At 51.0% G+C, this 13519-nt stretch overlaps 1 protein-coding gene across 4 annotated transcripts in view; it reads right to left on the reverse strand.

The window, feature by feature from the left end:
- The window catches only part of LOC104124763 (calpain-5), a 64464-nt gene that overhangs the window by 22283 nt on the left and 28662 nt on the right, over positions 1–13519 (reverse strand). For 3 of the 4 annotated variants that reach the window (XM_035892704.1, XM_009637140.2, XM_035892705.1), the window contains exon 3: positions 2020–2151. In XM_035892704.1, coding sequence (XP_035748597.1) covers positions 2020–2151 — 132 coding nt within the window. Of the gene's footprint in view, positions 1–2019; positions 2152–13519 lie in introns of those variants that run through there. The other variant, XM_035892706.1, reaches the window with a different exon arrangement.

Below are 13519 nucleotides of genomic sequence, written 5' to 3' on the forward strand. Positions count from 1 at the left end.
ATTCTATGATTCTGTGAAAACTAGGCTTTAAACTAGATTTAAAAAACTAGTGTTTTGCTGTCTTGTCTGTCTTCTCAACTGCTGATTACATCAGTGTATTGACCGGTCAGAAGTAGAGGTTTGCCCAGCAGGCATTGGGCCCTATGCGTGGAGATGCCCAAGGGCCAAGGAACAACAAGCACCTCCAGCAATGTTATCAGAATTGCACGTGTGACTGTAGCAAGAACCAAGAGGTCCATTATTTCTGGGCCAACAAAAGGGTCTGAGATCTTCGGCAAGGACCATGCTCTAATCCCAGCACATCCAGCAGAGCTGCTTCTCTTTGGACCAAGGGGTTAATCTGTGCACTTTACATCTCCCATTGTGCTTTGAAAGTTGCCGCTGGAGTTTATAGCCATGCTTACTCCTTGCAATTCATCAGAAGCCCTCAAAGCACCTTGCAAAGGGTGAGCAAAGGTCCCATCTAATTCAGAGGTCTCCAAAAGCAGGGGTGTGCTGAAGCATGTGTGGCGAGAGCCCTGTAGCAAACACCGCAGCAAACAACTGGGAGGGAAGGCTTGGGGAGAGGGCTGCAGCTTTTGCTTTTGCCAGAAAATAAACCTTCCTGGAAGAAAGAGGTGGCAGGTAAAGAAGAGCCTCTGAGAGTTAAGGGCATGGAAAATGAAAGTCACAAACACCCGCAGCCAAATTGCCAAGGGAGGAAAAGCAATGCTCTCCACAAACTGAAATAATGAGGTGTCCAAAGGGACTCAGCTTCTGTTCAGTTGGCATTTCCCAGGGCAAGGCTGGAAGGGAATGGTGAGGAAGGAAGACAACCCGCCCGCTTGCCCCTGGGAGACGTTGATGCAGCGGAACCAGCTAAGCAACCCCTTGCACCACGCCTGCAACCAGAGCCACAACAGTCACCACAGCCACGATGGGAGGAAACCTCACTGCTCATCCAGAAGCCAACAACAGCTACCCTGTTCCCATATAAACAAAAACCTTAATTTTAACAGAAATTGGGGATGCTGCGACAAACACAAATCCCTGAGCTTGGTGCTCGTGATCACAAAACCCCCACGCAGCAGAAACTGGAAGTACCACAGCACACAGAGCAGATGCAAAGGCGTAGGTTGGAGGGACCCCTCTCGGGCCCGTCACAGTAGGAGGCTGTGGGTGAAGCAGGTGATGCTGTCTGCACACACTGCAGGACTTCGGTGGGTGCCTTTTGCAGTTAAATCTAGGAAAAAGTGCTTGCAACTTGCTGATCTCTTGTCCTACAATGAGGCATGCCTGTACCAGGGTCTGAAGCCCTCCTGCCTTGGCTTTCACAGAACTGACTTCTGCAGCCAAGGACATGGTGGAGACGGGTGCAGACTGTCCAAGGACATGGCACTGGGCACCTCCATCCCCCCTGTACCTCTGTAGTTGCTCCCTGGGTCTGCAGACCCTTGCTCTGGTGCAGCTCTTCCATGGCTTTCTGGCCACAGATTTTTGGACCCCACACTTGAAGCAGCATTGCTACATGGTGCAATCCAGCCATGGGACATGCCAGGAATGGGTGCTTTGGGAAAGCAGTGGCTTGGGAGAGATATTAGCAACCTCGCATCACCCTCCCTGACCCAGCGCAAGGTGTCTCATTGCCAAGGTGGGCATGCACTGAGCAGCCAAAGAGAGGTAACACCATGGGAACTAGGGAAACGGGGCCAAACGCTGCCACTGGGCATCCTGAATTTTGTTCTTCTTGTTGTTTTTTAGGTTATTTTGGAGTGGGGAGGGTCAGATTTGGGATCTGGAGGACAGGATGGGACTTGATCCACTCGATTAAGGAGAAACTGGCCAAGGCTTTGGCTTGAGTGGGATCTGACTGCAGTCATGGTGACTAATTCCCCTTGAAAGATAGTCCTTTAAGGGAGGGTTTTACACCTGAACAGTTTTTCAGGACCTGAGGCATCCCTGAAGAACCAGTTTTTGAGCGGGATGAACCCAATGCAAAGCCAAGGTGTTGGCTTTCTCCTGGCATGGGGAACCGCTTACCTTCTGCCACAGAGACTCCCGGGATGCCAGGGAGGAGCAGGCAGCCACGAACCAGCAGTTTCCAACCTGGCCCTGGTGTAAGTCGTGGGAGCTGATCCCATCCACAAAAAGATGTGGATCATCGCAGATTTCCTGTGGGACAGGAGAAAAACAGACATGGTGGGTAAGCGAGGAGACGGGGAAATCAGGAGCAAGGTTTCCTGGCAAAGGAAAATCTCTTTCTCTCTCCCTCAAGCTCCATTTAAATCCCACCTGCAGCTTTCTGCTGGCCTCGTTCATCATGCCGGTGGTGGAAAGACCCTGTCCTGCCTTCTGCTCTCACCAGAACATGGGCAGCATCACTGCCGAAGTGACGCCAGACCTACTCCCCATTCTGTTCCAGCATCAGCACAGTTTTGCTGTAATTATCCCTGGTGATAGTGGTACGTTTTCACATCATTACAGCCTTAGTGACCCATCCCCTCTTCTAAGTCCACTCTTTGTTATTTCTCATAAGGCCTTCAGCTCGCTCTACTCTGTGACTACTTTCCAAGCTTCTCCCTCTCTTATTTTCCTCTGGAGAGCAGGAGAGCGTCACCCAAACCCACTGTCTCCCATACAGGAACTTGTGTATCCATCCAAAAATAAAACCCTGCAGGAGCAAAGCAGAGACGGGAATTTAGATGAGGAACTGCAGTGCCTAAATCAGACAGTCCACCCAGGAAAGCTCAGCACAGATTGAGGGTTCATCCATGGTTGCAAGAAGCCATGTGTCCTCACCCAGGAGGTCTGTCCTTCCAGATCTTAGCACAGGAGGTGGAGAAAATTCAGTGACCCAAAAGTTTTACAGCTGGACCAGGAGGATTAAATGCTCATTCTGACAGCAAAACCAGCATGGTGGGATTGTGCACGGGCACCATGAATGAAGAAGCTTGGGTAGGAGGCAGATAGGAGGTGAGCTCATCCCTCCAACCACTCAGGCACCAACCCCATCGCCTCTCCTCTGCCCAGCTCCTGCCAGGCTGCCCTCCCTTCTTCTCACTCCTGCTTAGAGCCTGGCCAAGAAAGCACTCAAATAACAGAGGGGGCTGAGAAAGCTTTGTGTGAAACGCTGCTTTTTTTTTATTTTATTCTATTTTTTCTCCTGATCAGTCCAGTTTGGAAGGTCATGTCCAGCCAGAGGCTGGGAACAGATGGGACAAAGAGCTGAAAGAATCTCTTCCCCTTCGTTATTATGTTTAATTTGAAGGGGGGAAAGGAAAAGCAGACTTTCCTTCTTCCCACACACCTCCCAGGTTTTCAGGCTGGCTGCACCCAGAATAACACACTCTCCTCCCAAACTTTGCACATGAGGACTCGCATTGCCTCTGCCCATCATGGGAAGGAAAAGGAATCGCTGCTTCGTAAGCACCCCCTGCTATTCCCACCTAACCCAGCCAGCACCGTACACCCAAAAAATAACCTGAGCTCCATCCAGACACTAACTGGGCAGGGATCAAACCCAAGAGAGAGGACTAATCCCCTCCCAGCTGCAGGCATTGTAGGAGGTTGGGATAAGCACTAGAGGGAGGCAAGCTGACAGCCACCAATGGCCACCAGCACTTCTCAGCATCCCTGAGTGCAGGCGGGGATGGGAGAGGAGCAGTGAGGTTTAACTCCTGTTTCATACCACTGAGGAAGCCCCCAGCAGCAGGGGCTGCATCCATCCTGTCTGTTGGTGACGGGGATGCCTGTAAGATCAAGCTCTCAATGACCCTGCTCTGGGGGGCAGAGGCAGCGTGTTTGTCCCATTTGAGGACCACAGATGTCCTTTCTACCCATGGGTGAATCTGCAGTCTACAATGTTGGAGTTGGTTGGTACTACGTAGACAGGGGAGAACATGAAAGCATGAAAAACATTTCCTGCTTGGAAGAAATTACCACAAGGCAGAGGGTGTCAGATGCTCAGGGACCTTTCCGACGAGCAGAGCTGCCAGTTACCTGTGATTTCCCCATCACCAGGGAAGTGTTTGCAAATTAAAACCCTGTGGTTGCTCATCTTAATAGAGGGAAGCCCTATGCACTCGTCAAAAGAGCAGCTTGCCCTGGCACAAACAAGGGGTGCAGCTCATCAGACCCTGCTCTCTTGGACCCATGGCAGCAAAAAAAAGGTGCCACGGCTGGAAACGCTCATGCCAGGGCAGGCTCCTTCTGCAAAACACAATTCTCATTTGACTCTGGTTCTCTTCCCAGTAATGCAGATGGGTCCCTAAGGGCATATCGTTCTTGAAGGATTCATTCAGGGCAGCTCTTCAGATGCTGCGGTACGTGTTTCCCATTCAGCTGCACACTTGGATGTGGCATTTCAAGGTGCTTTTGGTCCAGTATGGTCATGGCTGAAAGCATACGCTTGCTCTACAACTTAGCAGCCCACAGACTTTTTAACCTCCTTCCCTCAAAACGTGCAAAACCCCATGGCTGTTTGCAGCTGAACTGGAAGTTTCCTAGGAGCACAAAGGTTGCTAAATGCCACAATCGTCTGCTCTGGCAGGGGGTGACAGCCTCTCCCTTGACCCAGGAACTTGCATGCCTGGTGCCTGGAGATGCATCAGGCCTTGGAGAATCATAGAATCATAGAGTGTTTTGGGTTGGAAGGGACCCCTAGAGGTCATCTAGTCCAAGCCCCCTGCAGGGAGCAGGGACACCTTTAACAAGATCAGGTTGCTCACAGCCCTGTCCAACCTGGTCTTGACTGTTCCCAGGGATGGGGCCTCCACCCCCTCTCTGAGCAACCTGTTCCAGTGTTTCACCACCCTCATTGTAAAGAATTTCTTCCTTAGATCCAGTCTAAACTTACCCTGGTTTAGTTTAAAGCCATTACGCCTTGTCCTGACACAGCTGGCCCTACTAAAAAGATTTTCCCCATCTTTCCTATAGGCCTCCTTTAGGTACTGAAAGGCTGCACTCAGCTCTGCCCGCAGCCTTCTCTTCTCCAGGCTGAACAACCCCAACTCTCTCAGCCTGTCCTCATAGGGGAGGTGCTCCAGAAGAAGCGATGCTTTGCACAAGGATCAGCCCAACATGATATATGGACCCAACTGGAAGGAAACACCATGTGAGCTCTGCACAAAACTTGTGCAAACCCCCAAATGGTCAGTGAGTCTTCTTCTCAGGAGTCCACCCTGAAGGGCAGAGAGGGGCTGCCATGCTTCCCTGCAGAAGGACCACATGGCATCCTCAAGCTCTAGGACTGAGCTCGGTTGTAGTGGACTCCCAGTGATCCTAAGCACAGAATCACCAAATCAATGCAGTTAGAAGGAACTTCTGGAGATCACCCAGACCGTTCCACCTACTCAAAGTGGGGTCAGCCTAGAGCAGGTTACCCAGTACCGTTTTCAGTTAGGTGTTGAATATCTCCAGGGATGGAGACTCCATAACTTCTCTGGGCAACCTGTGCCACTGTTTGGACCACCCTCATATTAAAAAAGTCTTTTCTCATGTTTAAATGGAATTTACTGGTTTTCAGTGTGTGCTCACTGTCTCTTGTCCTGTCATTGGGCACCACTGAGAAGTCTGTCTCTGTCTTCTTCTTCCCCCCCCCATCAGGTATTTATGAACATCGTTCAGATCCCCCTGAGCCATCTCTTCTCCAGACCGAAGAGTTCCAGCTCTCTCAGCCTCTCCTCATGCCAGATGCTTCACTCCCTCAATGATCTTCATGGCCCTTCACTGTGCTGGCACAGGGGAAGGCAGCATTGCCTCCTTGCTCTAACGCTGCAGAGCTCATCCCATCAGGGTAAGCCTCATCCATGGGGTCAGTCTCCCCAGCAACACATCCTGAGAAGGTTTCCCAAATCCTTTAGACTGGAGCTTCCACTATTAAATTACTTGGGTTCTTCAGTCCCCCCTGAAGTGGCTCAGCTCCCACTCATGTGTTTTGGCCCCGGTCTAGACTGCATGGCCTTCAATCTGCAGGGATGACATTCCCTGGGTGCTCTGCCTGTACTGAGGTGGGAGCAAGGGACCAATGCACGGCTTCAGCAAGGCTGCAATGCCCTCAGGATTGCATGGAGCACAGTGCGGCCCCACTGTGGGATGCAGCACCTTCAGGGTGCAGAGCACACCCAGAGCCATGAAGGACCATGCCCACATGCAGAGGTGGATGATGGACTAACCAGAGAACAGTGGGAACTAGGTCAAAAAGGAGCCAAGAAAAGCATTGAACTGAGTTTTCCTTTTCCTGCAGACAGAGCTGAAAGAGATCAAGAGCTTGTTCTGCAGCCAGACTGAATTATGGGGCTGGGGGTTGTATGTGCAAGAGGAGGAGAGAAGCAGGGATGTTCTGATCGTAGAATAGAATCATAGAATGGTTTAGGTTGGAAAAGACCTTTAAGATCATCAAATCCAACCATTACCCTAACCCTGCCATCCCACCACTAAACCCTGTCCCTAATCACCTCATCTACTCATATTTTAAATAACAGAAGGTCATCACCTTGGTTTCCTCCCCTCCCTCCCATGCAGCAGACAGAAACCAGGTGAGCAATAACATTTACCCAGGTGGGCGCTTCTCCAAAGAGCAAACACCATGTCATCCTCCCAGCACCACGACCCCGGGAGAAGAGGGCAGCACACAAACACGCACACCCACACACACCCTGGGGGCCTTTTGGGTTCAGGCATCAGCCACCACAGAGCCAGCTCAAACCGCCCTGTGGCACCTGAGGCTTCAGTAAACAGTGAGGCCGTCCTGTCCTCCATCTCACCACTGCCAGCTCCTGGGTCATGCCAATCCTAGTCTGGACGCAGATGGTGAACAGGAAGGAATAGAAGGGGGGACAGCCAAAAGCTATGGCTGCAGAGAAGCTATGGCTTTGATGTGTTGCCCTTGACTCTATCTTGGCCAAGAGAGCCATCCATGCCTCTTCACCCCCAAGGAAAACCTGTCTTGGAGGATCCAAAGCACCATCAGAGCTAATTAGCCCTTCCTAAAAGTGGCTGCTGAAACAGCCCCTGAGCTCCAGGCTACAAAATACAACTTAGAAAAAGCCTGTGTGGATGGTCCTATGGCAAGAGAGAGCCTGATAATACAGGGAGGGCCAAACTAGTGATTCAAAGTTCTGGTGATTCATATTCTCCTTCCCACATCCTTCCTCCTGCAAGGGGTGTGGGGCCAAGGCTGAAATCAGAGCCAGGGCTGGGAGAGGACTTTGAGGTCCCTGTCAATGAGAGGCTGATTGCAGAAGTACCAGGTCTGGCTTACGGGAGCCCAGAACAGGCCAGTTTGCTCCTTCTGGCTTTGGGCTATTGAAGTCCATTAAGGAAAAAAAGTCCCAATCAGTGCAATTATCTTGCACTTGGTGGTGTAATTTTGCTTCTCACCAAAAAGCGCACGGGCTTTTCCTCTGCTCTCCCCTTTGGTGCTCTTTCCCCCAACACACACAATTTCCTTCCAAATGCATTTAAACTAGAAAAAAAAAAAATCACCCTCGTCTTCTCCAGCTAGTCCGATTCCATGCAGGCCAGTAATGAGCAAATCACCCTCTAATTGGCTTTATAATTGGTGACTGTCTTATCATAAATGTTTCCCAGTGCAGATTTCAGAGCTTTAGATTCACTGGGGATCTGGATCATGTCAAGCCAGCTGCGGGGAGGGAAAAAGCTATGGGGAGAAAATAGCCCCGTGAGATGCAGCATCTGCTGCATGCCAGGACCACTTTTTGCTACCAAGATTCTGCAAGGAGCAGAGTGGTCTCATTGCCCGGCAGAGCTCAGCTGTTTCAGGAGCAATGCTTTCTACTCAGACTTGCAAAATCAGCAAGATAATCTATTAGCGTGGCTGCGCTTCCCCTCTCCCGGGCAACGAAGAGGATCCTGTGTCTTAAATGTCACTCCCATAGGCGAGAGAGCAAGAGGCGTCCAAGCACAGCGAGCAACGAGCAACGGTGACACAGCTGCCACAAAGGTCCCTGTGCCGCCTGGCTGCAGGCACCTGCACTGGGATGCAAGTTTTGCAAAAAAAGGGCAATTAAAAAATTTGCACCAGGGTGACACAGGGAAGGGAAACAGGGCAAGTTTAGTTTTCAGAGGTATTATTATGGAATCATAGAATGGTTTGGGTTGGAAGAGACCTTTAAAGCTCACCCAGCCCAACCCCGCCGTGAGCAGGGACACCTTTAACCAGATCAGGTTGCTGACAGCCCCATCCAACCTGACCTGGAATGTTCCCAGGGATGGGGCCTCCACCACCTCTCTGGGAAACCTGGGCCGGTGTTTCACCACCCTCATTGTAAAAAATGTCTTACTTATATCCAGTCTGAATCTCCCCTCTTTTAATTTCAAACCATCACCCCTTGTCCTATCACTACAGGCCCTACTAAAAATTATATCCTCAAAGGCTTGGCTTGGCACACATTGAAGGGTAGGTTTGGTCAGTAGTATCTACACCCTATAACACTGTTTGGGGGGGGTTGTATTGCCTCAGTCAAGCATCCCTAATGCTAATCCACCCAGGCAATCTCAATGTATACACGTCTGTATCTGTTATCAGCTCCCACGCCATGCAAAGGGCATTGGACACTCCACCCACAGCCAACAGGACTTGCTTGTAAAGGGAGGAATCAAAAAAAAATACATTCCCTACCACCCCATGACTCTGCATGTGTACCTCAGCACCACGCCGTGACGTTTGTTTTGGCACCGGCAAGAGCGGGTACGGTGGCAAACAAGAGCTAAAGGTCAATTTGCAGGCTTAGCAGCCTTGACAGGTTTTATCTTCCGGGTACCCAAAGTACAAAGGTACCAAAGAGGTCTCTGTTAAAGCAATGAGGCGTAGAGAGATGCAACATGCTGTGAGAGCACTGCACCTCCCCGGGAGCAGGCGGAGAGGGAGGAAGATGGGAAGGAGAAGCACTGGAAGGGGCTGCCCAGGGAAGGGGTCGAGTCCCCATCCCTGGAGGGATTTAAAAGCCGGGCAGACGAGGTGCTTAGGGCCAGGGTTTAGTGGTGGGATGGCAGGGTTAGGGGAACGGTTGGACTTGATGATCGTGAAGGTCTTTTCCAACCTAAATGATTCTGTGATTCTATGAGACTGGAACAAGTGCAGAGACCTTGGACCTGCCGTTCCCGTTCCTCCCGCCCATGCTCTCCAGGGATGCACTCTTAGAAAGCCTCACCATTACTCAGCCCAGGACTTCTTCAGTCTTCATCACCAGGACTGATGCAGAGGCCACCGCAGCCTGGCTTTTAGCATCTCCATGCATACGGACGCAGCCCTCCCTATATTGCCTCTCCCACAGTGAGTTGTTTTGATGCGTCTGGTTGCAGAGCCGCTAAGGAAAAATACTCCCTGGATCCTGACAGCCCTGAGATCTGCAGATCTCAGCACTAACGCAGGAAAGTCTTCATGTGCCTCGCCGACAAACTGGGGGGTGGGATGCTCAGAGCAGTGAGGTGACGTGCCCCATCCAGAGGCAGAAGGGGTTCCTCTTGGTTTCAAGTGCCAGCGAAGCCGGGTCACTGTGCGAGTCATCGTTCCTTTATGGAAACGATGTCACCTGCCTCCTTTTCGTGCCTAGGCCAGCCTGACCCGCATGAGTGCACACAAGTACCGTCTTGAGAGGTGAAGGAGAGGACAGTGAGCAAATGCAGCAGCTCTCAGGGATGGCTCCACCTGGATCTCCTTCCCTTAAACCTTAGTAGATGTAGGCACAGGCTCTAGGGAGCTATACCAGAGAGGTAGAGGAGGACAAGCAAAAAAAAGCTTCCATGGCTGTTTTAACTTTAACAGCCTATGACAGAAATACCCATCTGATTCACCACAGTGCTGCTGGCCACCTTCTCCCAAGTCCTCCCACCCTCCATCATACCCCAACCTTGAGCTCTCCTACAGATCTCCCTTGACCAAGCTCCTTTGGGACAGCGCTAAGGACCTGCAAGGAGAGGAACAACTCTGGTCCAGCAGCATCATGGGTTTAAAATACATCCACCCTCCAAAGTCCGGTCTCTCACCATGGCATGCTGCTCCCTTAGTTGTGCCAGCACGTCCGGTTGTGGGGTCTACTCTCAACCAGGGGAACTGCTTTGGCACATTAAGAGGAGGATGGCCAGCAGGTCAAGGGAGGTTCTCCTCCCCATCTACTCTGCCCTGGAAGGATGGCCAGCAGGTCAAGGGAGGTTATCCTCCCCATCTACTCTGCCCTGGTGAGACCCCACCTGGAATCCAGTTCTGGGCTCCCCTGTTCAAGAAAGATAAGGAACTCCTAGAGAGAGTCCAGAGGAGAGCAACTAGGCTGATACTGGAGCATCTCCCCTGTGAGGAAAGGCTGAGGGAGCTGGGCTTGTTCAGCCTGGAGAAGGGAAGGCTGAGAGGGGATCTCATCAACACATACAAATATCTCAAGGGTGGGTGTCACGAGAATGGAGCCAGACTCTTCTCAGTGGTGCCCAGCGCCAGGACAAGGGGCAATGGGCACAAACTGAAGCAGAAGAGGTTTCAGTTGAATATGAGGAAGAAATTCTTGACTTTGAGGGTGATGGAGCACTGGCTCAGGCTGCCCAGGGCAGTATGGAGTCTCCTTCTCTGGAGATATTCAACCCCCGCCTGGACAAAGTCCTGTGCACCCTGCTCTGGGTGACCTTGTTTTAGCAGGGGATTTGGACTGAGTGATCTCCAGAGGGCCCTTCCAACCCCTGCCATTCTGGAATTCTGGGATTCTGTGAAACTATCTGCATCAGGCCCCAAACTGGTTCTTAGGGAGATTCACAGTCAACGTTAATACAAGTGAGGGACCATGAACTGCAGGCATCAGCCATGAGGATGTCCACAGCTTGCACTGCTTTTGAGCCACCAGTTCCCACCCTGGAGCACATGATTGTGGGGATGTGTTGGTGGGAAGGAAGGAACCTATTCAAGTGAGACCTGCCGTGAGAAACCACAATATTTTGGGAGGAACAGTCCAAAGCCACCCACTCATGACAGAATTTTGTGAAATCCTGGGGTGAGCTGGTGTGGCCACGAGTTTAGCTGCACTGTTTCTGCCTCCAAGTGACATAATTCAGGTTTGGCACTTGAGTCTGCTGAACGCTGCCCTGCCTGAATCCCAATTCCTGTGTCTTACTGAAAGCCAATCTTCTAAAACAGGATTTAGGAATCTAAACCATGCGGGGATTTTTTTGTGTGGGTTTTGGGTTTTTTTTAAATTATCCTAAGAGCCAAGTTACTGATGGGAAAAGAAAGAACCTGAAGCTGCAAAGGAAAATTACCTCCACCCTCCACTGTATATATCTCAGATCAAAATCTCCTAACTACTTTTCCAGGGGGATACCTCCCACACCCTCTTGAGCCATACTGTCCCAGGGGGAGGAACTTCTCTTTGATTTGCGATTGTGTCCTATTTATAGCACAGCAGCACCTCAGTCCAAGACCACAACTTGACCCCACCACAGTCCAAATTAATCCCTGACTAGGCAATGACAGTGAAGAGGTTATTATGAGTTTAAGCCCTTCAAAGAAATGACTTCCAGCCCACACCTATTCTGGTTATTCATACCCTGGGTGTAGCTTTACAAACAGAGAAACCCGCTTTTTGAGGAAACGAACCTCTAGAAATGTGGAGTCATGAGCTTCTGTTAGCTGGGAGAAGGGACAAACAGGGGCATTATTTAGAGAAAATAATTCAACATTCAGCCACTAGGAAAAGGCCGAGCTCCTGCCACTGTTGAGAGAAGGAAGTGGAGAGGAGCTTGGCAGCAGGGTTGGCCGTAAGCACCCAGCGTTCGCTGGCACTGGCTGGCACCTCCAAGGGGGGGTGTTCAACAAAAAGGGTGAAGCCTGTATTTAATAACCAGCAGGGATCTTCCCACGAGGCCGTGGGCTTGAGTCATGAAACTGTAGGAGTTCACAGAGCCATCAAACTCAAGCAAGCTTCATCTCTCCTTGGTCACATCACTTTCCCCTGTGGTGATTTTCCTCCTGACCTGCTCCATGTTCCCAGTAAGACAAGCAATACGCAGCATTTCCAGATGAGATTTTGAAGCCTTCAACTCATGCTCAGTTTGCTGCCTATTTACTGAGAGACACAGCAGCACAGGTACAGCAGCAGCTCCAAGTCAAGAACAGGCTCAAGCCCTCCCAGCCATAGGTAGCACAGGGTCTTCACACAAACTCACTACATGGTTTACACGGGCTGTTTGCAAGCTAGACATGTGTATGGTTAGACTTTTAGCCAGTTTCTCCAGTTGTTAAGCACTCTGTTTATGTTTTCCATCATTAATTTTTACATAACGCTATCAGTGGATTTTGTATCAGACCACAGTCAAGCTTTAAGCATCCACAACCACTCTCCATTAAGATGGTTTGTCCACCCTTTTCCTTCTTGGATGGGAACTGGGAGGAATGCATCACTGAGCGGTGGTTCCTTCCCAAAGATCCAGAAATGTCAAAGATGTGGGATGCTTTGTTTCGTCTCTACGTGAACGCACACGTTGACCCTCCCAAGCTGCCGTCTCTTGCCTTGTTGGTCAACACAGCTCCTGCTATCACCCAAAGCGCAGATGCTTTGGCTCACCCTGGCTGACCTGATTTCTTCTTTGGAGATCTGAGCCAGGCACCACCACCCTCAAGGGGTGGGAAAGCAATGCCAGCTTGCCCCTGTCCCACAGGGACTGGGAACAGTGGCTGAAGCACTGATCTTTTTTAGGGCACCTGTGAAGCCAGGGCCAAAAAGGGGGTGAAGCCAGAGCATCTAGCAAACCCCCATGAGAACACCACCGTGGAGTGCTGCATTTGGCTGTGCTTTCTATGCCAAAGGACAGTCTAAGAGGGACCTATTGGTGGGTTTCCATAGAAATGAGCATCCAGATGAGGATGTCAAGGGGTCAACAGATCACACAGGTTGGCATCCTGCTGGGCAGGCTTGGTCCTGGCAAGAGCTCAGCTACCAAGCGTGTGCTCTGCTCCAGGGCACTGACAACACCTAAAGCCTTTGTCCTTTCTCAAGGATGGTTTTTGTTCCCCTCCACTCCCCTGAGTGCCCCAGTTCAAGGCTGGTTTGTCCATAGGGTGGCCTGGGACACAGCAGGGAGCTGAGCACTGGGTCCCTGCAACTGCACATGGCAGTGAGACAGCGTGCAGGGTGGGGATGGATGGCCACGAGCACAGGCAGGATGGTCAGGCACAGCAGCACCATCCCAAGGAATTCACACACCCCCCCCATTGCACAGTGTTTCAGCACGCACAGGTCTAAACGATTGCATTGGGCTAAGTGCCTTCGCTTGGGACAAAAATCCCACGCTACCGTGCTTTCCTGCACTACAGTCTGCTTTATCAACAGGTTTTTAATCTTTCATAGAATCATACAATCATAGAATCACAGAATGGTTTGGGCGCTAACCACATCAGGTTGCTCACAGCCCCGTCCAACCTGGCCTTGAATGCTTCCAGGGATGGGGCCTCCACCCCCTCTCTGGGCAACCCATTGCAGTGTTTCACCACCCTCATTGTAAAGAATTTCTTCCTTAGATCCAGTCTAAACCTACCCTG

This window comes from Egretta garzetta, unplaced genomic scaffold, assembly GCF_000687185.1.
Source record: "Egretta garzetta isolate BGI_Z169 unplaced genomic scaffold, ASM68718v1 scaffold323, whole genome shotgun sequence".
In the NCBI taxonomy this organism is placed as follows: Eukaryota; Metazoa; Chordata; class Aves; order Pelecaniformes; family Ardeidae; genus Egretta; species Egretta garzetta.